The sequence below is a fragment of the Lagenorhynchus albirostris genome, chromosome 4 (assembly GCF_949774975.1).
Source record: "Lagenorhynchus albirostris chromosome 4, mLagAlb1.1, whole genome shotgun sequence".
In the NCBI taxonomy this organism is placed as follows: Eukaryota; Metazoa; Chordata; class Mammalia; order Artiodactyla; family Delphinidae; genus Lagenorhynchus; species Lagenorhynchus albirostris.
The window spans coordinates 8,478,291-8,502,815 of NC_083098.1; the positions used below are offsets into that span (position 1 = coordinate 8,478,291).

General features: G+C 42.9%; 2 protein-coding genes across 12 annotated transcripts in view; one reads left to right on the forward strand and one right to left on the reverse strand.

The window, feature by feature from the left end:
* Positions 1 to 24,525, forward strand: part of HERC3 (HECT and RLD domain containing E3 ubiquitin protein ligase 3) — a 140,396-nt gene that overhangs the window by 87,469 nt on the left and 28,402 nt on the right. For 9 of the 11 annotated variants that reach the window (XR_009540222.1, XR_009540221.1, XR_009540220.1 and 6 more), the window contains 4 exons: positions 123 to 266; positions 1,405 to 1,571; positions 4,947 to 5,013; positions 6,774 to 6,856. Coding sequence is in view for 7 of the 11 variants with exons in the window: in XM_060147568.1 (XP_060003551.1) it covers positions 123 to 266; positions 1,405 to 1,571; positions 4,947 to 5,013; positions 6,774 to 6,856 (461 nt within the window). In the remaining 4 variants the exon portion in view is untranslated. Of the gene's footprint in view, positions 1 to 122; positions 267 to 1,404; positions 1,653 to 4,946; positions 5,014 to 6,773; positions 6,857 to 15,509; positions 15,600 to 24,525 lie in introns of those variants that run through there. The other 2 variants (XM_060147569.1, XR_009540223.1) reach the window with 2 other exon arrangements.
* On the reverse strand, positions 16,829 to 18,683 carry NAP1L5 (nucleosome assembly protein 1 like 5). Its single transcript, XM_060147094.1, has one exon. It carries the CDS (start codon positions 18,603 to 18,605, stop codon positions 18,075 to 18,077), a length of 531 nt encoding a protein of 176 aa, XP_060003077.1. The 5' UTR covers positions 18,606 to 18,683; the 3' UTR covers positions 16,829 to 18,074.

Here is a 24,525-nt window from a genome sequence, read left to right on the forward strand (position 1 = left end):
TTCCTTTCTTTGTCCTGACTTTGGAAATAATTTGATAAAAAAAAAAAAAACAACCGCAAAAAAACAAACATAAAATGCTAGGGATTTCCCTGAAATGCTAATTCTACTTTCATTATTTCAAGGTCATTTTTGATGGTGAAGAAGCAGTGGATGCTGGTGGTGTCACAAAGGAGTTCTTTCTTTTACTATTGAAAGAATTGTTGAATCCCATCTATGGAATGTTTACCTACTATCAGGATTCAAATCTCTTGTGGTTTTCAGATACGGTAAGTTAGTGACGCCACCTTTCAACAGATGAATTGAATTAAACTGTCAGATCCCTAGCCTTCTGGTGTTTACAGAGGGGAGCATAACAGAGGTAATCATTTAACATGATTATCATCATGTTTCCCGTCTTCATGTTTCACCCGTTGCTAAGACGTCATAGTGTGTTTTGTCACCCATTAGCCGCATTTCCATTTCTAGTAGGTAAGCTCCAAGTTTTGTAATCCTCGGAGGGTAGAAAGAGTAGGGGATGATAAAGAAATTGGTTTTATGACATATGAAAAGTAGTTGTCAAATATATTTTATTTTAATAACAGTGATAGTACGTGTATGAATACTCGTACAGATATACACATACTCACACTTTTTGAAAATTCAGTTGGAGAGCTAAGTTTTAAAAGGCATTCTCATTTCAAGCAGACTATAGTTTAGCTCTTTTTCTACCAGAGTTTTCTCCCTAGATCCGCACTGTCTTGAAAGGCAGCCATTAGCTTCCTGTGGCTATTTAAGTTTAAATTTTATTTTGAAATTAAGTAATACTAAAGTCATTCCCTCAGTTGTACTAACCACCGTTCAAGTCCTCAGTAGACACACGTAGTTAGTGGCTGCCATCTGGGACAGCACAGAATAGAATGTTTCCATCCTTGCAGAAAGTTCTGTTGGACAGCATTGCTCTAAATGAGGGTAAGCTGTGCTCTGTATCACGGATGAGCTGTAAACGCTTAACTTACAGCATTGCATCTTTGGGCGACAGCTGAATTTTGTTAGGGGTACTTGTCTGCTTCAGAAGGTAACTAAATATTAACGAGATCTTCATTCTTTCGTACTGAAAATATTTTAAGGTAAATGGCAGATTGTTTTGAGGGCTGCAAACACTGCCTTTCTTTTCTTTTTTCTTTTCAAATGTTTATTTATTTACTTTTGGCTGTGTCGGGTCTTAGTTGCGGCGTGCGGGCTCCAGAGCACGTGGGCTCTGTAGTCGCGGCACGCGGGCTTAGTTGCCCTGTGGCATGTGGGATCTTAGTTCCCCTACCACGGACCAAACCCACGTCCCCTGCATTGCAAGGCGGATTCTTAACCACTGGCCCACCGGGGAAGTCCCTGCTTTTCTTTTTAACACATTTGCGCATGTGGTGAAAGTGTTTTGTAGAGCACAACTGGTTTCACTTGATTGGCATAACCTGTGGACTCGCCATCTACAACTCCACCGTGGTGGACCTGCACTTCCCGCTGGCTCTCTATAAGAAGCTACTGAACGTGAAGCCTGGCCTGGAAGACTTGAAGGAGCTGTCACCCACGGAAGGAAGGTACGGAGCTGGAAGACGGGAGCCTGGTGTGGAGAACTGCTCTGGCGCTGGGACCAAAGGTTGACAACACCACGTGTACCAGTTAAGAGTTTATCATTAGACTGTGCTGTGTATGCTTTGTCTTAAGATGTGGCTCCACAGCTCCTGGCTTGAAGCAGTGCCTGTGTCCCTCTAGGGGCAGAAGGAGAAAGGGGAAAAGGGAAGTCGTAGCTGCCCAGGAATCCAGCTGTCTGCTTTTCTTATCCTGAACAAAAAATTAGGACTTCAAGCTTTGTCATGGTCCATAAGTACAGGGGAGAAAGTATTGAAAAGGGAGTCTGTATTTTGCAAAAACCTACAGGTCCCCCGTCCTTCTGTGTTTCTCTCTTCTGTGTCACCTTGACTGTCACACCGCAGCCATACTCACAGCACTTCTGGTCACCAAACGTGTGGCGGTTTCCCCCTACCGCCAAGTGATTCTCCACGCCGCCAGCTGGTGTCCTACGATTCACCTCAGTTCTGACACCGTCTACCTAGAGATGGCATTGGATCCCACAAGCTCAGTGCTCGGTCCCTCCAGACTGCTCTCACCCACTTCGGGTGCCACTCGCAAGCAGTAGGTCCCCAGGTTACCCACAACTTCTGTCTGATCTGGTTACAAATCAGAGGTTCTCGTGACCCCTCCTCGGGTCCGATTAATTTCCTAGAGCGGCCCGAAGAATTCAGGGAAACACTTAGGTTTACCAGGTTATTCAGGGTTTACAATAAAGGATACAGATGAACGGCCAGTTGAAGAGATACAGAGGGTGAGGGCTGGAGGGGTCCTGAGTGTAGTAGGAGCTTCTGACCCCATGGAGTTGGGGTGCACTACCCTTCCACCAACCTGGAAGCTCCCTGAACCCCCTACTGTTGGGATTTTAAGGAGGCTTCCTTACGGGGTGATCAATTAAGACCTTCATTTCCAGCCCCTCTCCGGAGAATGGGGGGCATGGAGCTGAAGATCATGGCTGGGTCCTTCGGGTGACCAGCCCCCGCCCAGGAGCCCACCCAGAATCACCCCATTAGAACAATAGATGCTCCTAACCCTCTCATCACTTAGGGTTTTGGGAGCCCTGTGCCAGGAACTGGGCACAGAGACCAATATATGCATTTTCTGTTATGTCACAGAGCCTTTTTTTTTTTTTTTTTTTTTTTTTTTTTTTGCGGTACGCAGGCCTCTCACTGCTGTGGCCTCTCCCGTTGCGGAGCACAGGCTCCGGACGCGCAGGCTCAGCGGCCATGGCTCACGGGCCCAGCCGCTCCGCGGCATGTGGGATCTTCCCGGACTGGGGCACGAACCCGCGTCCCCTGCATCGGCAGGCAGACTCTCAACCACTGCGCCACCAGGGAAGCCCACAGAGCCTTTTTAAGAAAGTAGTTTGAGATATAATTTGCATACCACACAATTCACCCAGCTAAAGTATATAATTCAGTGACTTGTAGTATATTCAGAGTTGTACAGCCTTTATTACAATCAATTTTAGAATATTTTCATCACCTGAGAAAGAAACCTGGGACTCCTCGGTCGACATCCCCAACTTCCTCATCCCCCAAGCCCTGGGCAGCCACTGAGCTACTCTCTGTCTCTATTGATGGCCTCTTCTGGATATGTCCCATAAACAGAATCGTACCACATGTGTTTTTTTGTGACTGGCTTCTTTCACACAGCGCGTTTTCAAGGTTCATCTAGGTTGCAGCTTGTATCAGTATTTTATTTCTTTTTACTGCCAACTCATATTTCGTTATGTGGATATATGCCACATTTTGTTCATCCATTCATCAGTTGATGGACGTCTGGCTTTCTCCTACCTTCTGGCTGTTACTAATAGTGCTGCTGTGGATATTCTTACAGACTTTTTGTGTTGATGTAAGTTTTCATTTTTCTTGGGTATGTACCTGGGAGTGGAATTGCTAGGGCAAATGGTAACTCTGTGTTTAGCCTTTTGGGGAACCTCCAGACGGTTTTCCAGCATAGTGGAACCATGTTTTTATGTTATTATTCTTTTCTGGCTCTTAAAAACTCCTTTTATTCTGAGTTCCTCTGAATTGATTTTATTCTGAGTTTCTCTTCGCATAAGGCGAAGTATATAAAAAGACACCATATCTGTGACTTTCTCTAAACAGTACAGTTCTTTTGACTTCAACAGGAAGGAACATCCCTTTTTTTTTTTTTTTTTTTTTTTGCGGCACGCGGGCCTCTCACTGCTGTGGCCTTTCCCATTGCGGAGCACAGGCTCCAGAGGCGCAGGCTCAGCGGCCATGGCCCACGGGCCCCGCCTCTCCACAGCATGTGGGATCCTCCCGGACCGGGGCACGAACCCGTGTCCCCTGCATCGGCAGGCAGACTCTCAACCACTGCGCCACCAGGGAAGCCCGGAACATCCCTTTTTTATGGAGAAAGAAGACTGATTTTAAGATGGCGATAGAGGAAGGGTGGTCTCTAAGGCGCCCTCTGGAAATGAGACTGTCACACCATCAGTACAGGACACCAATACAGAGAAATCATAAAGGATGTGGGGAGAGGGTGCACAGAGAGAGGAAAAGAAAATTTAGAAGGAATATAAAAAAATGACAGAGGAGACCCAGGCAGGGTGGCTTTTTTTGGTAACTGTGACAGAAATGTGTGCTATTTTCTTTGCCAACCTGGCTGAGAGTGATACATTTCAAGTAATCTTCTTGGCTGGTTAACTGGAAACAGATTTAAATTCCACACTAAGAATTTTCTTTCTGGGCAGTTTTTTCTTTCTGGAACTGCCAGACTCCGCGATCACTAAAGAAGAAAGTGTGAATGAGGTCTAGTAATAAGAACGTATTCTCGTGAGGGTATACGATATGATCATTGTTGGCAGAAACACGTTCCGGTGTTCTTTAATATGGCGGTCCTTTACCATACAGAGCCCCTTGCATTAACAAGTAGGCCATTAAGATTCCTAAGTGGATACAGTGACTTAGTAGCTTTTTTTTTTTTTTTATGGTAAGAGGATTTTTCTACTAATGCCTATGGGTAAAGCAAGTCTGTAGGACCGCTGCAAGACCATCTCCTCATGTATCTACTTCTGAGGAATACCAGAGTTAACACATGTGTCAGATATGATTCCATCAGAATTTCTCCATAAATTCAGTAAGATTTGTCAGTAGGAACAGAGAATGATTAATGAGGGTCTTACAAGTCAACTGCCGTATTTCTTTTCAAGATGCAGTTAACATGATTTTCTGTCAGTCTGGATTTATGTTCATTCTAGAATCTTCTTTTATAGCGTTTCCTTGCAGACAGTCTGGTGGGCATGTGACTGAGATAGAAACACTATTGCCGTGTTTGATTTGCCTCATTTCCTTTCTCTGTCAATCTGTGATCAGGAGTCTTCAAGAACTTTTAGATTACCCTGGGGAAGATATTGAGGAGACTTTCTGCCTCAACTTCACGGTAAGGATTTCCACAGTTTACTCATGATTGTAGCTGTCTCTTTCATCATGCTTACAAGTCACAATTAACATTAATTTTTCTCCAAATCAAAGAACAAATTCAGACACTTCTCTGAACCAAATTATTGTAGTCATAGTGTCTTTTTTTATTTTTATTTTTTAAATTTTATTTGTTTATTGGCTGCATTGGGTCTTCGTTGCTGTGTGCAGGCTTTCTCTAGCTGCGGCGAGTGGGGGCCACTCTTCGTTGCAGTGTGCAGGCTTCTCATTGTGGTGGCTTCTCTTGTTGCGGAGCACGGGCTCTAGGCACGTGGGCTCAAGTAGTTGTGGCACACGGGCTTAGCTGCTCCACAGCATGTGGGATCTTCCCGGACCAGGGCTTGAACCTGTGTTCCTTGCATTGGCAGGCGGATTCTTAGCCACTGCACCACCAGGGAAGTCCCTTTAGTGTCTTTTTTAAAATCAAATTATAGTTTTATAATTTATAGTTTCATAATTTATAGTTTATAGTTTTAAAATCAAATTATAGTTGCTGTACAATATTATATCAGTTACAGGTGTACAGTTACAGGTGTACAATATAGTATAAATGGTTATACTTCATTTATAGTTATTATAAAATATTTGCTATATTCCTCATGTTGTACAGTATGTCTTTGTAGCTTATTTTATACCTAATAGTTTGTACACCTTAGTCCCCTACCGCTATACTGTCCCTACCCCCTTCCCTCTCCCCACTGGTAACCACTAGTTTGTTCTCTAAATCTGTGAGTCTGCTTCTCTTTCGTTATATTTACTAGTTTGTTGTGTTTTTTAGATTCTGTGTACAAGTGACATCGTACAGTATTTGTCTTTCTCAGTCTGACTTATTTCATTTAGCATAAAACCCTCCAAGTTCATCCATGTTGCTGCAAATGCACAATTTCCTTCTTTTTTATGGCTGAGTAGTATTCCATTGTGTACATGTGTCACATCTTATTTACCCATTCATCTGCTGATGGACACTTAGGTTGCTTCCATATCTTGGCTACTGTAAATAATGTTGCTGTAAACTTTGGGGTGCATGTATTTTTTCGAATTACTGTTTTTGTTTTTTTCAGATATATACTCAGGAGTAGAATTAATGGGTCATATGGTAGTCAGAGTGTCTTGAATGTTACAGGAGTTCAGTAAATGTGTTGAATAAATGAATGAATGATTAATCTATACAATTAAGAAAATTACTGAAGCATTATTCCTCTTTACTCCTATACATATAATTTCTAGAGTTCATATCATTTTCTCTTTGATTGCATTTATTGTCAACTCCATGTCTTGGCATATATACTCTACCAAACGTAAAGTAGATAGCTAGTGGGAGGCAGCCGCATAGCACAGGGAGGTCAGCTCGGTGCTTTGTGACCAGCTAGAGGGGTGAGATTGGGAGGGAGGGAGACGCAAGAGGGAGGAGATACGGGGATACATGTATATGTACAGCTGATCCACTTTGTTATACAGCAGAAACTAACACACCATTGTAAAGCAATTATACTCCAATAAAGATATTTAAAAAAAAACAGTAATGAAGGAAAATAAAAAGATATCTTTTAAGGTGCCAGTGTTCTCTGACTCAGGTTCCCTTTCTCCTCCTGAGGATGTTCTGTGGTAATAAGTAGTTATTAAGCTGCATTTGTTCCTAAAGCTTCTCTCAGTCATTTGGGGTCTAGAAAGATAAGTGGTCTACAAAATTGAAATGTTTCTTTCTTCCCCCCTTAAATATAGATTTGTCGAGAAAGCTATGGCGTGATTGAACAGAAGAAGCTGATACCTGGGGGAGACAGAGTGGCTGTGTGCAAGGAGAACAGGTTAGTCCTGACCCTGGACCGTGCACACGTTACTTCATTTCTCTGCACTTTTCCTTTTAAGACCAAGACTGAAGTTAAATTTTCATCCCTTCTTCAGAGGGAGTAAGGGTGCTAAGGCAACTGTAGGGGTTTAATAGTAGAGGAAGCAGCAGACCTGGGTTCAGGAGATAACTGTTGTAGTTCTACATCTCTGTCTTACTGGCTTTGACCCTGAGCAAATCACGTAAACTCTCTGATCTCAGTTTCTCATCTGTCAAATGGGGGTTATAATAACTGTCTTGCCTCCCTCATGGAATGGTTGTGAGACTAAAGTGAGGTAATTTATAGGAGAACATTTTGGAATGAATGAACTCCCAGCATTTAGCATAAAGTTTCCAGTATCCAGCAGAGTGAGTGGCATAAAAATGCTCCCAAAACTGTGTTGAATAAGCGAAAGCCGTACAGATGCTTACGATTATTGTGGTTCTATTGCTGAAGAATTTGTAATACAGGTTTTAAATTAAATTCTTCTGCCTCATGAAAATTAATCCAAGTATATCTGATTTTTCAGGATGGTTTTCTCTGTGTTATCCCTTTGGAGGAGGAAAAAATTCAATTTTGTTTGCTTTTGAATTAAATTATGAGTGAGGTTGTTGGCCATCTGCATATTAATCAATTCAGTTTACAAGCACTGAGTGTCTGCTGTACGCCAGGTGTGTTGCTGAGTATCGGAAATAAGTAACTTTTATCCTCAAGACTAGCTGGGAAGGGACAGTGTAATGAATGATTGCGGTAGATTATGGTGCATGTGATAGGAAAGTGATAGGCCAAGCGCCAGGGAACCAGGAGGAGAGGCCATAACACTCTGACCAGACACTGAAGAGGGAAAACATTTCAGACACAGGGAATAATATGAGTCAGACTCTCCAATTTAACACATGCCAGAGAATGAGGAGTATTTGTGGGGCGGGGCTTAGGGTGCGGATGGAGGGTGGGCGCAGTGGTATTGGGGTGGAGCTTGTCAAGACCTGGAATGGGTTTGCGGTGGGACATGGTTGATCTCTTTTTGAGTGATGACTGGTGGCCGTATGGAAGTCAGCCACGTGTGGAGAGGCCCATGATGAGGCTGTTGAGGTAGCTCAAGGGCAGGGTGGTAAGGGCCAAAGTGAAGCTAGCGGGGGTACAGAGCTGGCTATGTGTTTATGTAATCAGCAGGAGCTAGTGTCGCATTATATACAGATGGTACTAGAGAGTCATGTATTTTTTTTTTAATCAATTTATTTATTTGTTTATGGCTGCGTTGGGTCTTTGTTGCTGCGCATGGGCTTTCTCTAGTTGCGACGAGCGGGGGCTACTCTTTGTCGCAGAGCGCGGGCTTCTCACTGCAGTGACTTCTTGTTGCAGAGCATGGGCTCTAGGCACACGGGCTCAGTAGTTGTGGCTCGTGGGCTCAGTAGTTGTGGCTCGTGGGCTCTAGAGCGCAGGCTCAGTAGTTGTGGCGCACGTGCTTAGTCGCTCCACGGCATGTGGGATCTTCCCGAACCAGGGCTCGAACACCCTTGTCCCCTGCATTGGCAGGCAGATTCGTAACCACTGCGCCACCAGGGGAAGTCCCGAGAGGCACGTATTGATAACAGCTCTGAGGCTTCTAATTTGGAGAGCTGACCAACAGGAAACACAATCTGTAGCACAGGGTGGAGGGGAAAGAGTTCTATTTTGTATGTGTTGATTTTGACATGTCTGTGTGATACCTAGGTGATTTTGTTTAGAGCTGAAAATTTATGTCTATCATCAAGAGAGGTCTTTTTTTAAAATCAATTCATAGTTTTTTTTTTTTTAAGTAGGATGTTTTCTTTTTCTTTTTTGCATTTAAAATTTTAATACAGTCTTTAAAGGTTACTTTCCATTTACAATTATTACAAAATATTGGCTGTATTCCCATATTGTACAGTACACCCTTGAACCTATCTTACACCAGGTAGTTTGTACCTCCCACTTCCCACCCCCTATGTTGCCCCTCCCCCCGACAGGTAACCATAGTTTGTTCTCTATGTCTGTGAGTCCGCTTCTTTTTTGTTATATTCACTAGTTTGTTGTATTAGAAGAGAAGTCTTACATCAGTAGTTTATTTGTTTACTTATGCCAGTCTTAATGACCAGTGAACTTGAGGTTGCCTACACAAGGAAGAAAGTGATGAAATAAATAAAAACGAGGACAGGGAAAATGTATGTTTTTAGGTGAGTTGTATGTATTCGAATAGAAAGTAGACTCTTGAGATGAGGATTTAGGGAGACCGTTAGCACATTAGCTAGAGACACAACTTCTTGGCTTAAAGAAGCGGTAGGGGTGAGGAAAGACGAGGGAGTGGCAGTCTCCACTTGGGAGGGTTGTGAGCGAGGGAAGCCTTCTCGAGGCAAGGGTTCGTTGAAGCTGTGGAAGAAGTTACAGATGAAGAGAAGTTGTGTGCTGTTTCAAGCATGTTGGGAAATTAAAGCTAAGTCACTCTGGGTGCTAGTTGGCTTCTTACTGTAAATCGTTGCAAAGATGCAAACAGAGATCCTATGAAATTCACTCTGTCCAAGTGATGTATATTGGCTTCCTCCCATAAGTTTTCCCTTTGGAAAACAGGCATGATAGAAAAACTGACAGGCCTCTTCTTCCATCCTTTTATGCTTTTAAAGATAGCTAGAAGCCCAAGTGGTCTAATGTAACATTCAGTAATCTTTTTTGTCATGTAAACCTTCCAGACTCTCCAGGAAGCCTTAGCTTTGGGGCAAGTGTGAGCTCTAATACCAGAATTAAGTAAAATAATCCAGAAGTTGCTAAGTACCCAACAGAATGGCTTCAGATGATGAAATTATCTTGACTCTGGGAATCTAATATAGAGGCTAGTCTTATCTCAAGTAGGTGTTTCAATCGAAACTCTAACTTAATAAGAATCTTTTGGAGCTGAAAGCACTGTCCTTTCTTTATCTACATAATGTTGGTATTTTTGTTAACAGCGAATGATTTGTTTAATAAGAACAGTCTCATTATTCCGTAGAGTCTGATAATGTTTTTATTTTATTTAGTTTTCATTTTTTAATATTCATTTATTTATTTGGCTGCAATGGGTCCTCGTTGTGGCACGTGGGATCTTCGCGGCAGCATGTGGGATCTTTAGTTGAGGCATGCGGGATCTTTAGTTGCGGCATGTGAACTCTTAGTTGCCGCATGTGGGATCTAGTTCCCTGACCAGGGATCGAACCCGGGCTCCCTGCCTTGGGAGCGCGGAGTCTCAGCCACTGCGCCACCAGGGAAGTCCTTGATACTGTTTTTAGCATTGGGGAATTTATGGCAGATCATAAAGTGGCTTTGTGGGTCCAGGTGATTTCTCTTCCCTCCTGGTTTTGATGATTGCTTTATTACATATGTATGTATGTGTGTACGTAGATACATCTGCAGCCTTTAGTCTTTCAAAGGACGTCTGAGCTTTTGCGTCAGATTTCAGACACGACAGTGTGTGCATCATTTGTTAGGAGCTAACGGTGGGCTGGGCAAGCAGCCTGAGGAGGGGCATATTCAGAATTTCTTCACATTCTGGTGAGTCATCCTAATGCGCTGTGTGTTAGATACACCGGCTGGGGCAAAGAGCGATGTCGTGTGGGCATAGGTGATTTGTGATGTAGTCTTCAGAAGAGGCAGTTGTTGGGACTTTTCTTTTTCATATCTTTATAAAATTATTGCTCTTGGAGTACTTTTTGTCTCTGCCTTTTTTGCTCTCTCTCTTTCCGGGTCTGAGTTTTTCTCTTTCTGTCTCTCTGCTTCTCTCTCTCTCTCACTGTCTCTCCTTATTCAGTAGGTGTTTCTTTGAATCAGCGATTGAATGCACTTAATAGTTGAGAGACAGTTTGTGCAGGAACACTGAAGTAGACCACAGTTTGTTTAGGGTGATAAGCTGTTCTCATATGTAACCGTAAATGAAGTATGAAGACAAAATTGATTAATTGGATCGGAAGGGGATCAGAGAAATCCACGTGGACAGATGCATCTGGGAGGATGGATATGGGATTAGAGCTGTTGGGAGGACTTCTAAGATTTGGATACTAGAAAGTAGAGATGAGGATATAATAAAAAGGGAAAGGTGCTCTGTAAAGTTTGTGAGCAAAGGAGTTGCATGATAGATGTGGGTCCGTGGCACACTTTCTTTCTTCGTCTTCTTTTTTTCCTTCTCCATTATTTATATCTGTTGCTGACTCTTGGGCTGCACCCCACAGTCCTACAAGCTCTGTACTTGCCCAGCCTTAAGACCGAAGAAAGAGCCTGGAGTCAGCAACAGAGACATCAGTGGTTTACTGGATAGGAGATCTTACATGTCTGAAGCAAGGTTTTGGAGCGACACCCCACTGTGTGCATCCGAGGTCAGGCAGGATGTGGTGGCAGTGTTTGCTACCGGGGGGATGGAGGAGGTTACCAGTTATAGGGGGAATTAACGTCAGGTTGGCTCTCAGTTATCAGGGAAACCAGTAGACGGGCATGCCCCTCAACACTCCTTTGATAAGCTATCTATCTTCCCGGAGATGTTCTCATCTCAAATTAGAACGGTCATTTAGTTAGGGCCTGGGGCAAGTATGTAGGAAGGTCAGTCATGTGAGTAGGTGTAGGTGAAGCAGGCACTGGTCGGGCAGGGGATGTACAGCGAGCAAGAGAACAGCCATCTTGAATGTCCTGACCATACACTGACACATATGCACTCCTGGACATGGCTGATCTCATGCGGGGTCCTCAGAATCAGTGTGGAGAGCGTGCTTTTGTTTACAGCCACGTGGGTTCCTTTTCTCTGTCTATGCAGTTATTTGTCCCTAATTGACCTCAGGGCTGCTTCTACAAGACATTTTTCATAAGGATGGTCTGATGACATACGGGTTCCTTAAAAGAAAGACAGTACATAATTTCAAGGGAGTAATAAGGGAACTTACATTATTCTTTTACTTGTATTACAAAACTCCATTGTTATGTTACCATGACTTTCTAAAAAATAGCTTCTCTCTTTCTAAAAAAGTTTTCGAATCTTTGTGCAATAAAATGTGCTGTCATTTTAAATATTGCCAGGCAGAGGGGGGTTCTTATTTTTATTGCCAGTACGCGATGCTTGAAATTTAAACGTGGAATGGCTTCTGTGTTAGGTGCAAGTTTGGGTTTCGGCTTTTCTGTGTTGCTAGCACTCATCGAACACACGGTGGGGAGCTCACCCACTGCTTTAGGCACTGTTGTCCATGACTCTGTACTCGGTGACAGGAGCAGACCCCCTTGCTGACACAGTTACCTGTTGGGAAGGCTTCTGAGAACCTAGTGTGGTTACTGCCTCATTACATAGTATTGCTGTCAGAGTTAGGGACAGCCAGAAGAAGACAAGCAGATGTTTTTTCCTTTATCTTTAATGTTGCAAAAAGCAGAAATCTTAACATTAAAGCATGTTGAGATCCTGGTAAGAAAGCTTGTATATGACGCTAAAAGATTAATCATTGCAGCTGTTATTTCCTTTTGACTCTTATATGCCATAACCTCATCACCGGGGGTCCTTTTTGGGTATTTCATAGATTAGTCTAAGAAAATTAAATGAAAGAACCAAAAGAATAACACCTGCTGGATTTTTAACTTGAGCGTTGTGTATACAGATACTGCTGGCATTGAAGCTGTTTCTGTTAACAGTAAGATATTTGCTGTCACCAGTGCCCTGGAGGGAGATGTCAGAAGGGTACCAATTCTGTATCTATAATTTATTACATTCCATTTGGACTTAAAATTGCTTTCTTTCCTTGGACAAGAGCTGCAGACAGACAATTGAATTATAAGAATCCAGGTAAGAGAACATCCATGGGTGATTGCTGGTGGCCACATCTTAGCTACATCTTGGAACAACTGGCAGTCACATCTGAATAATACGGCATTACATGACTATTTGTGGTTAAGTAGTTCTCACACTCTGTGGCATGGTGTTACTACCATTAATTAAAAAAACCCACATATCATTCTAGATTTCCCCCAGTTTAACTCAATTTAATCAAATCAAATGCAATCAATATCTTCCCCCATTTCTTCCATATTAAAAAAGGGGTGGGGAGAGGGAATAGTGAAAAGGAAATGCCAGGCTTAAGGTAAGTGCTCCAAAGGGCACCTAGATTCCATAGAGAGAACCTGAGAATAAAACCCACACATGACAAATCTTTCTAGCGCCTTAAGATCTACTGAAGTTAGGACTAATGAAAGACTTCACTTGATCTCTTTTTTTTTTTATCGTCTTTATTGGAGTATAATTGCTTTACAGTGGTGTGTTAGTTTCTGCTTTATAGCAAAGTGAATCAGCTATACATATACATATATCCCCATATCTCCTCCCTCTTGCGTCTTCCTCCCACCTTGAGCTCTTGAGATAGTCTATGAGAGGTGTAATCGTTAAGATCTGCGTGGTGCTCGCACTGGGCTGTTATAGGAATAGCAGATAATTAAAATGCCAGTAACGTTTCTCGAGTGCTTCCCTTGTGTCAGGCATTATTCTGAGTCCTTCCCATGCAGTCCTCCCCACTTTACAGTTGAAGAAACTGAGGCAGAGAGAGACAGAAGTCACTTGTTCAAGGTTACACAGCCAGAAGTCCAGTGTTCAAACACCAGAGCCAGGATTCAGAGCCATTCTGTTTGACTGCCACTGCCACTTAGAGGGCCAAGACCAGGGTTCCAGCGTCCCCATGTCCCCTCATCCCTAGAAGATAAATGACTTCGAAGAGTTTGCCGTTTTCGTTTCACGCAGACTGTGCAATTTTTTTTCTACTTTTTTTTTTTTTTTTTTTTTCCCACGGGCCCAGCCGCTCTGCGGCATGTGGGATCCTCCCGGACTGGGGCACGAACCCGTGTCCCCTACATCGGCAGGCGGACTCTCAACCACTGTGCCACCAGGGAAGCCCCGAGACTATGCAATTTTTTAAAAACAAAGTTGGCATAGTTAAAGACATACAATGTATATATAAAAGTGTATGTCTGAATTTTTAAACTTAGGCTGAGACAGTGCTTATATATATAATGTTATTGTAAAGCCCTCATGAACACCCTTAATAATGGCTGCACAGCCTGCTGTGTAAATGTGTATTTTCTATTCTTTCCCTTTTGCGTATCTGGCTTGTTTCTGTGTTCTTTTTTTTTTTTCTTTCCCTTTTTTTCTTTCTCTTCCCCCTCCATTTTTAGTAACACTGTATCAGTCATCTTATGTATAAAGCTTTGTTTGTTTTTAAAATTACTTTTTAATGGTAAGGTCCCAAGGGTGAAATTGAATTAGTGTAGATCATTTTGAATTTGTTGATATTTTTACTAAATTGATTTTGCTAATGAATTATACCAGCTTATACATTATCGTCAATGTATGAGAAGTACCCGTTTCATCGAATCCTTACAAATACTGAGTGTTCTTTTTTTTTAATCTAATCTAATTTAATCAGAAACTCGACCTCACTTGTAAAATTTGTATTTCTTCCATGCATAGGCTACTTGACATATTCTGCCCAGCATTGATCCTTTTTACTGATGTTTACCTCTAAAATATTTTTGTTTAAAAAAAGTGAATGAGATAGAAGTCGTCATTGCCCAGCATTATTAATGTATTAACTGCCACTGAATTGTTCATTTAAAACGGCTATGTTTTGTGAATTCCACCCCAATAAAAAAAAGTGTTTGTGTCTATGTGTGTGCACATGCAAATGCGTCTGTGTACACTTAATTGTAAACTCCCGGAGAGCTGCTGTGATGTGCTCGGGCAGGGAGCGTGGGCGTGCTGCAGTCTTCTGCATAACGCTCTTAGAGACTGAGCTGAATGTGTAATGCACAGTTGCCTTTCTTTCTGCCAGTTACTTTGTGCGTTGCTTACTAATTTGGGCCTATAATGGATGAAAAAAGGTTTATGAGTGAGAGCGTTTGACCTGCCTTCAAGGGAGGGTATCCTGCTACATGTTAACACACAAGATTTATGTCTGCCTGAGGAACTATCAAATAAGCAGTGCAGGAAACAGAGGGGAAAGATCAACCCAGTTAGGAAAATGGTGGAAATCGTTTGACATTGTGAAGGGCACATTATGTGCCTTCTCCTGAGAAAAGTAACCAACAGTGGTATGACTGGTAGCTAGAAAACCCCACAGCTAAAGTCTTATCGTAAGTGAAAGAAAGATTGCTGGCCAGAGCACACAGCTCGGCCTGCATATCCTCCAGACCTTGCTGGAGGCCTGGTCCACTTAGTATTGCCCTTTCAGGACGTGTCTTGCTGCCCCAAACAGGATTGCAGTATTTCCCTTTTTTAAAGTCGTCTGCTGATGTCCTTTACGTTTTTCTCTATTAAGATGAAATGATTTTCATATCATTTGTATCAACTCTTTGTTATATTAAGACTATTAGCCCTTTGCCATTTGTATTTATTGCAGATTTTATTCCCAGTTTGCTGTTTACTTTTAAAAATGTGGAGTCTGTTTAAATCTCTAAAGCTTCTTAATTTTTGTGTTGTCGTGCCTGTCGATTATTTCTTTTGGTCTTAAATCATTCTAAATGTAACCTTTCCCTGTCTAGTAATTGATACTTAATAATATATTTTCTTCAATTAAAAAAATTTTTTTTGTGTCTGGTCTAAGGTAAAAATCTTGTTTTCCTATTCTTACAGGTGAAGATTAGGGTAATTATATGGTTCCAGATCCAGTTTGGGTTTTGATTTGAAGTGTAATAAATTAAAAGTTAATTTGGGAAGAATTGACACTTTTGTGGTATTCAATCTCACCTTCCAAAGGCCTCTTTTACATTTCTTTGTGATACTGTTTTTTTTTCATTGGTTATATACATTTTTATTAGAGGTTTTTATAAATATTTTGGTTTCTTATTTCTACTGTGAAAGAGAGACCTTCGCATATATTTTTATCAGTAGTAGTGCCTAGAAATAGTTATTGGTTTTTATATATTTATATGTCTGTTCTATTCCTCAAATTTGTGAATGTGACAGCTTTCAGTTGATTCTCTTGGGTTTTCTATGTATAGTAATCACATGCCTGAAAAAAACATTTTTTCCCCCCCACTAACTACACACCTTATTTGTTTCATTCAGTTTTGCTTTTTTGTGGGACCTAGAAAAATATTAAATGACAGTCTCTTACTCCTAGGGATAAGAAATGAATATTGAATTTTTTTAGATTTTTTCCCTTCTATTTCAGATAATCATGGTTAAGATAATCATTGACTTACGTAATACATTATTTTGATTTTCTCTTTTTGTTGTCCTGGCCCTAAGGAAGATTAATAATACATTAAGGTTTCACTCAACTATTGCCATTAGCAACAGGTCAGAGCTTCCTTCCGTTCCCTAAGGTAAAGCAGTCTAATTTTGCTTCTAATTTTAACTCTTAAGGGAAATGGAAGAAAACACGTCTGTGTTTAAAATTTTGGGGGGGGGGTCCTCAGTTTTATACTTCATTTAGAATGCCCAAATATAAAGCTGAAATAGACTTTTTAATATATGCATAATGTCACATTAAAGTCTTTTGTCCTTTCTGGGAAGAAATCAAAACCTGATTTTTATACTGAGGAAAACAAAACAAGACAGTTTATTGAACTACCTGTGTTTATGAATTAAAGCCCACTTTAACAGTAATATCATGAACTTAGGAATATAATATGTATTTTTTCTTCTTTCGTAATTTAGGAGGATTGAATTTCAAATCATCATCTTTATCTTTCGTATAATAATAATAACCATAATAATAATAGCTAAAATATCTTGAACCCTTAGGGTCAGACACTGGTCTGTGGGATTTATGTAAATTAACTAGTTTGTTCTTCATAATAACCTGTGAGGAAGGGACTTACTATCCCCTTTTATAGATGAGGAGCAACTGAACACAGATTAACGTAATTGCCCAAGATTCATTGCTAATAGGAGGCAGAGCTGGGATTTGATTCCAGGCAGTCAGGGTATGAGTCCTTTTGTTTTTTGAAAATACTGTTTTATTAACACCACAGTGGTAAACAACGTTATGCTTAAATTTCTTTACAGATCACACAATTCAAACCCCACAAAGAAGCTAAGAGTCTTTACATTAAATGTGTCCTCCTAAAAATCCTTTACCGTATGACAGTCTGTTCTCAAGCAGAAAAATTTGATTATGCACCATTTTATATTTAATATGTCACATTTACATAGCAAAATAAGGAAGGCACAGCTAACACAAGCAAACTTAAACCCTTTCTACTTCTGAGCTGGGGATGGGGACACACAGTTGGATTGGTTCTTCAAGTATATATTTTTTCCACACATTAGCTTCCGTGAAGAGTTCTGATAATTTTCACAGCTACATTCTAAAAGCTACAAGACAAAAAGACATCACAAGGATCCAACATAACACTGGATACACATGCTTTACAGAATTTACTAGATTCTACATCTTTTCAAGTAAATTAATATTTCTAAAATGCTAGATAAAGGGATCAATACTTAAACATTGTTTTTTTTTTTAACACCTTTGTAAATAGACACTACCAGGGAAACACATAAACACGAGACTGTAAATAATGAACACATATGTTGACAATAGTGTACAGGTTATACACCCTCCTTCTCAGAACCAAATATTCAGTACAGTCTTTAGAATTTGAAGTGGCAGTTTTCTGGGCCTCATTAACAGTACTGTCATGATCTCCGGCACGGGCTTCCTCCATCCCATCACGCTTCTCTGAAGTGTAAAGCTGATGTCTGGGTTATGAAAGCAAAGTCTTAAAGATGAGATTTTTCTTGGGTTCTGATGCTTCTGAGCTGGAAAAATGCAAAACTAAAGAAATTGAAGAATTAGGCATTGAGAACATGTTCGGTCTCGGCTTGGGTGTTCTGTGCGTAGTGTGATGACAGTGTGATCAAAGGGTTTCAAAGTGACGTTCTTTACTTCACATCTACTTGACACCCTTAGGAAGTCTCAACTCCAGCCCTCGCAGAAGAGATCATGAAAAAGCCATTTTAAATTTAACTCGTTTACAACACCTTTTGGTATATTGGTGTTCAGATTGGAAACGGGCTGGCCAGAACCTGATTGCGTCGATTTTATATGATTCTAGGAATGTCAGAATTGATTCACATTGTACTTTGGTCCAAAACCTGAGCCTTTTCAAGTCCACCGATGTGTAAAAGAAAAAAAAATCGGGGTTTTGAATCTGCGTCGTCATTCGCCTCTGCAATCTCTGCCCCCGCTTATTTCTGGGCGTCGTCAGACACTGCAGAGTGGGGACCCTCATCTCTGGCGGCAGCAGCCGCCGCCTCCGCCGCAGGCTCTCCCTCCTCCTCCTCGTACTCTTCATCCTCCAACTCCTCGTCGTCACCCTCTAAGGTCCACGCACACCCCTCCATCTCACCGGTGAGCTCCTGGATCTTAGCGAGTAAGGGCTTATAGATGTCGTTATACTTCTTCTCCAGAGCCTGGAATTCCTTATCAAATTTGGCTTCTATCTTATCGCACCGCTTCTGCAGCTTTTTGAGGGCCAGGACTCGGCATTTCACCGAGTTAGGTAGGCTCTCGATAAAGTCATTTCTAGGCTTCGGTGCATTCTCTGCAGGCGTCTGGGGCTCCTCAGCCGTCTGACCGACCGCGCCGTCGGAGTCGCCGGACGCGCTGTCAGAATCTCCCCCCTGCGCACCGCCTTCCGCCATTACCTCCTCCTCCGCCGCCGCCGCCGCCGCCGCCTGGCTCGGCTCCGCGGGGCCCTGGTTCTCCGAGTCGGCCATGTTCGCCGAGCAGCGCAGAGGTCTCGGTGGCTCCCGCGGAGAGCTGCCCGCGAGCTGCGCCCCGGCGATCCTGCGGCAAGCGGCAAGCGGCAAGCGGCACTGACGTCGGCCGCGGCGGGGACGTTGGCGCGGCCCCGCCCTTTGCCCCCGCGGGCGCTTGACTGGCTCCCCAGAATCAGCTGATGGTCGGGCCCTCGACCCGCACCAGCCAGCCGACCGCCGATGCTGAGCTGCCGTCTCCCCGCAGTGCGGACGACGTCCGGACCCGTTTCTTAGCGACCCTGCCCGTCCGCCTGCGCACGCCTCCCCCCACAGTAGAGCGGGGCTGCGGCTGGCCGCGGGGATCCGCCGCGGGGAAGGGCTCAGCCTTGGCCGTCGTGCTCTTCTAGCCCGCCCAGGGCTTCATCTCCATCCGCCAGTGCGCCTGGCTTGGCGTTTGTCTGCATCTCCCCTTAGCTGGCGTTGGGCTGCCGTTGCCCCGCCGTTGGCAGGGAGTCTCTGGCTTACTCTTGGGGAGCCGTCTTTAAGCACCTGAGATTTCACTGACTTCTTTTCCGGGAAGTGGAGGCGCGGGGAGAGCGGGCTCCGTCCCACCCCCTTGACGACCTGGGTGCGTGTGATGATGGGGGCGGGAATAGTGCAGTTTACATGCCCCCCATCACCCCTGCCCCCCCACCCCAACAGCCCCTTTTGGCCCTTTCCCAGCCTAACAGCATATATACTGGTGGCAGGGTCTTCTCTCAGCTAGACGGACCCTGGAAGCAGCTTTGGAGCCGTTTGGATAGGAATCTCGGCACTACGTTATCCTGGAATGTTCTCGAAGGGTCCTCGGAATGAAGCGGCAGGAGGGACACAGAAAGCAAGACCGTGTAAGCCCTGAGGCCCAGGCCGAGGGCCCCCTGCCTTCCCGGGCCTGAAGCATGTGTTTAGGACTGCCGTTCCTTGGGGACGCGCTGGCGCACACACGCACGCACAGGCGTTGTCCCCGAGGCACGTTCAGCACCTGTGCTATGGCTCTTACTGGTGATTCGTGTATGAGAACATGAAGAAAAGCTATTAAATACCGAACTCTTGTTCTCTAGTAGCCACGTGAGTAGAGACTTTAGTTCCTCATTTATTAACTCAGAACGATAGCTTCTTGAATAAGGATAAGGGCACATAGTTTTAGGTATGGAACGCAAACGATCTTTACCGGGGTTCTTCAGAAATGGTTTCAAATTTGGCATGACTGATACAAATGCTTTTCCTTCATCAGTTATACTGGGACTTGCTGAAGCTTTTCCATAAAACCTGTGACTGTAAGGAAATTACTTCCTAAGTACATTTGGTGCCGTCTTTTGGTTCTTGCGGATATGAGTTAATATGTAAAGCACTTAGTGCTGACACTTGGTAGGCACTTGGTAAGTGTTTTTTTGGCAAAATAATTAAATTGCATTTATTACTCCACAAAGATAACCTGCGATAATAATTCTCTTACAAAAGGACATCTTTGTGCCCATCCCCAAAGAAAGTTACTATTTATAAAAGGCCCAATATATTCCCATTAGCAAACATGCGAGTTTTTTTTGGTACTTGTGATTCGTATTACTTTCTTAATTCCGTTCCAGATAATTTATTGTCTGCTTCCCTGTTAGCATTTGTAATGACTGAGGGCTTTTTTGTTAAATTTCAGTCTTAACGCTGACTGAATTTGCTGTAATGATATATCTATATTTAGTTGGCTGATCGTATACATATTCCATATACCATGTATGAAATATGTATAGGATCAGCCAGCTAAAGCGACCTTGAGGTTAGGAATGCCTTTTCTCATTTTTAAAAGTAAGGAACTTAGAAGCAGAAAAAGAAAGTGAAATAAATATTCTCTTACAATTATGTATCACCTGCTTGGCAGAATCGGGCAGAAACCGGGCCTTCCAACTCCTGTAGTACAGAAGCTATGGCATGCTTTAAAAAGACAACAAAACAAGACCCAAACTTTATTCAAATCTACTTAACTAACTTAACTTGCTTGAGACAGCCAGGGTGTGCCCGTCTTTTAGGATTTTTATGTTCCCATCTTTAAAAAAAAGTTTTAAACTTCGCCTTAAGCTGTGGGGTTCTTGGACTCCTTCATCAATAGAAGCTGATAAGAGGCCACGTAAGAAATTCAAGCAAGGCTTTATTGGGACTCGCGCTACAGCACAAGGGAGCTAAAGCACGTTAACAGTTTCCCTTTTCATTCCCTAAGCGGGGAGGTGAGCGGGTTCCTTATCTGGGGCGAGGGTAGGAATGGGTCCAGGGGTCAGGCCAGAGGGGTAGCTTCGCTGGTCTGCCCAGCCCCTTGGTGGGTCTGTGTGCAGGGGGCGTGCACAGTACCCTGCTTTTTGTTCCTGGTACGCTGCTTTTGCTCCTGGTTCCTCAGAAGTGACGTTGGGTTTTTGGTCTTTTTGTACCTTGTTCCCTGTTCGTAATTTGCCCCAACTGGGCACCCATGCGGTTATTTTTAGTCCCTTCTGCTTTCTTTGTATTTTGCCGCTGGAGGAGATGTTTGTCCAGGCGCCAGCACTGCAGCAAAGGCTCCCAGCCAGTCTCAAGGCTACTCTTTTTTTTTTTTTTTTTTTTTAGGTCTGTATTGAGATATAATTTGTTTACCATAAAGTTTACCCTTTTTAGGATACCTTGACAGACATACAGAGTCACGTAAACACTGCAGTAATGGAACTGCAGAGCAGTAACCTCATCCCCCCAGATGCGCTCCTGGTCTTTCCCTTCCTGCCCGACCTGGCAGCCATTGATCTGTCTCTGTAATTCTGACTTTTCCCCAGAACGTCACATAAATGGAATCATATGTGTGTAGCCTTTTTCACTCAGCATGATGAATTTGAGATTCATCAGTGGTGTTCCGTATACTGTATTAGTACTTTGTTCCTTTTTATTACTGAGTAATATTCCCATTTGAGTTATTTCCAGGTTTTTTTTTTTGTGATTACGGATAATGATGCTGTGAACATTCATCAGCAGATTTCTGTGTGAACAGAGGTCTTTATTTCTCTTGGCTAAGTATCTAGAAGTGGAATTGCTGGGTCATACGGTAAATGTGGGTTTAACTTTATAAGAAACTTCACGGTGTTTTCCACAGCGCTGTCCCCCTTGCCGTCACACTAGCAGTGCATGAGAGTTGCAGCTGTTCCACACCCTCACCAGCATTTGGTATTGTTGGTTTTTTGTCCCCTCATCTCAGAGCTGTGTATGTGTCCATGATGATTAAAGATGTTATCTTCCAGCGTGCTTACGTGTCACTCATGTGTCTCCTTTAATAAAATGTCTGTTTCGAGCTTTCGCCCGTTTTCTAAATTGAAACTTTTGCTCATTAATTTTTTAATGTTTTTATATATTCTGGGTACAGGTCCTATGTAAGATATGTGTTTTGTAAATATGTTCTTTCAGTCTGGGGCTTGTCTTTCATTTTTGTAATAGTGTCTTCAAAAAGCAGATATTTAAAATTTTGATAAATCCATTTTATTAACTTTTTCTTTATAGATTATGCTTTGGGTGTCATATTTAAGAAATCTTTGCCAACTTCAAGGCCGTAAAGATTTGGTCTTATGTTTTCTTCTGGAAGTTTTACAACTGAAAGTTTCACTTTTAGACTCCGATCCGTATTGAGTTAACTTTTAAATAGGTGTCAGGTATAGGGATAGATACCTTTAGCATATGAATATTCTGTTGATGCAGTACGACTTCTATTGAAAATACGATCCTTTCTCCACAGAATTGCTCATTCAAATTTGGCAAAAATTAACTGTCCATGTACCTGTGGATCCATTTCTGGACTTTCTGTTCTGTTGCACTGATTTATGTGTCCTTTCACCAATACCACACTTGATAACTGTAGCTTTATAATAATAAGTCATGAAATTAGGTAATTCAAGTTGGCTAACTCTGTTCGTTTTCAAAATTGTTTTGCTTTTCTAGGTCCTTTGACTTTCTATATTAATTTCAGAATCGGTTTGACAAGCTTTTAAAAAGACCCTTACTACAGTTTGGATTCAGACTTCTGAAAACCCTTGGCAATGCATATAGTACCTGCTTTTTAAAATCTGTGTGTTTAAAAATTAACTCATTAAGAGTTGTCTCATTTTATGGGCTTTGTGGATTCCGGTGTACTGTGGGGCTGCAGGTAACACACAGCTGTGAATTGCACGATGTGCCGTCACGCTCTGGCGCCCTTACCTTGGCATACTGTAATTTCTCACACAGCTGTCACGTTGGACGCAAGCAAGGTGGGGCAGGGAGGGCACTTCGATGAGGTGGGGTTGAGAGCACAGGTCTGTACTCAGATATCTGGCTTCAGTTTCTGCCCCTGCCCTTATACTAGTTGTTTTCTTGAATTCAGTTGTGAAATTGGAATAATGATCACATCAACTTCAAAAAAGTTGTTTTTTCTTGACTGTATATTTATTGAGTCACAGTTCTTATACCGTAAAGTTTACTCAAAGGGTGGCCTTGAGTATTCACTGAGATAGCGTGTATCCAAGTACTTATTGCAGTGACTAGCACCTAGTAAACACTCTGTAACTGTTAATGATCACTATTAAAGAAAAGCATGGGGTGAGAGCAGTACTAATGGACAGATAGAGATTAGAGTCTGTGTATTAATTTGCTAGGGCTGCTGTAAAAAAAATACTACAGACTAAGTGGTTTAAACAACAGGAGTTTATTGTCTCATAGTTCTGGAAGCTAGAACTCCAAAACCAAGGTGTTGGCAGGGTTGCATCCTTCCGGGGGCTGTGAGGGAAGGAATTAGTCCAGACCTCTCTCCTCGGCTTGTGGATAGCTGTCTTCTCCCTGTGTCTCTTCGCACTGTCTTCCCTCTGTGCAGGTCTGTGTGCACGTTTCCCCTTTTGATAGGGATAGCAGTCGTTGCCTTAGGACCCACCCTAATACTTTCATTTTAACTTGATAACCTTTGTAAAGACCCTACCTCCAAATAAGGTCACCTTCTGAGGTAATGGGGGTTAGGACTTTAACATATGAATTTTAGGGAGACGCAGTCCAACCCATAACGTACTGTTCTCTGCCTCCCCCTCCAAATTCATGTCTTTCTCACCTGTAAAATACATTCACTCAATTCCAGCACCCCCCAAAGTCTGACCCTATTCCAGCATCAACTCAAAGTCTCTTCTGTAATGGTTAGTTTTATGTGTCAACTTGGCTGGGCCATGGAGTACCCAGATGTTTGGTCAGACGTTACTCTGGGTATGTCTGTGAAGATGTCTCTGGTCGAGATTAACGTTTGAATCAGGAAACTGAGTAAAGCAGATTGCCTTCCCTGATGTGCATGGGTCTCATCCAATCAGTCGAAGGCCTGAATAGAAGCAAAAGGCTGAGTAAGGGGGACGACTCCTGCCTGACTGCCTTTGAGCTGGGACATGAGTTTTGTGTTTTTGGGTTTTTTTTAAATAAATTTACGTATTTATTTTTGGCCGTGTTGGGTCTTCGTTGCTGTGCACGGGCTTTCTCTAGTTGTGGCGAGCGGGGGCTACTCTTTTGTTGTGGTGCGTGGGCTTCTCATTGCAGTGGCTTCTCGTTGCAGAGCACGGGATCTAGGCGCGCAGGATTCAGTACTTGTGGCACGTGGGCTTCAGTAGTTGTGGCTCGCGGGCTCTAGAGCGCAGGCTCGGTAGTTGTGGTGCACGGGCTTAGTTGCTCCGCGGCATGTGGGATCTTCCCGGACCAGGGCTCGAACCCGTGTCCCCTGCATTGGCAGGCGGATTCTTAACCACTGCGCCACCAGGGAAGCCCCAGGACATCAGTTTTTTCCTGCCTTCAGACTCTGACGGAAGCATCAGCCCTTCCTGGGTCTCGAGCCTGCCTGCCTTTGGACTAGAGCTACATCATCTGCTCGCCTGGGTCTCCAGCTTGCAGATCTTGTGGT

Excerpts from the sequence above, each read along its gene's own strand:
- NAP1L5 (XM_060147094.1), bottom strand. The coding sequence starts at position 18,605 with ATGGCCGACTCGGAGAACCAGGGCCCCGCGGAGCCGAGCCAGGCGGCG.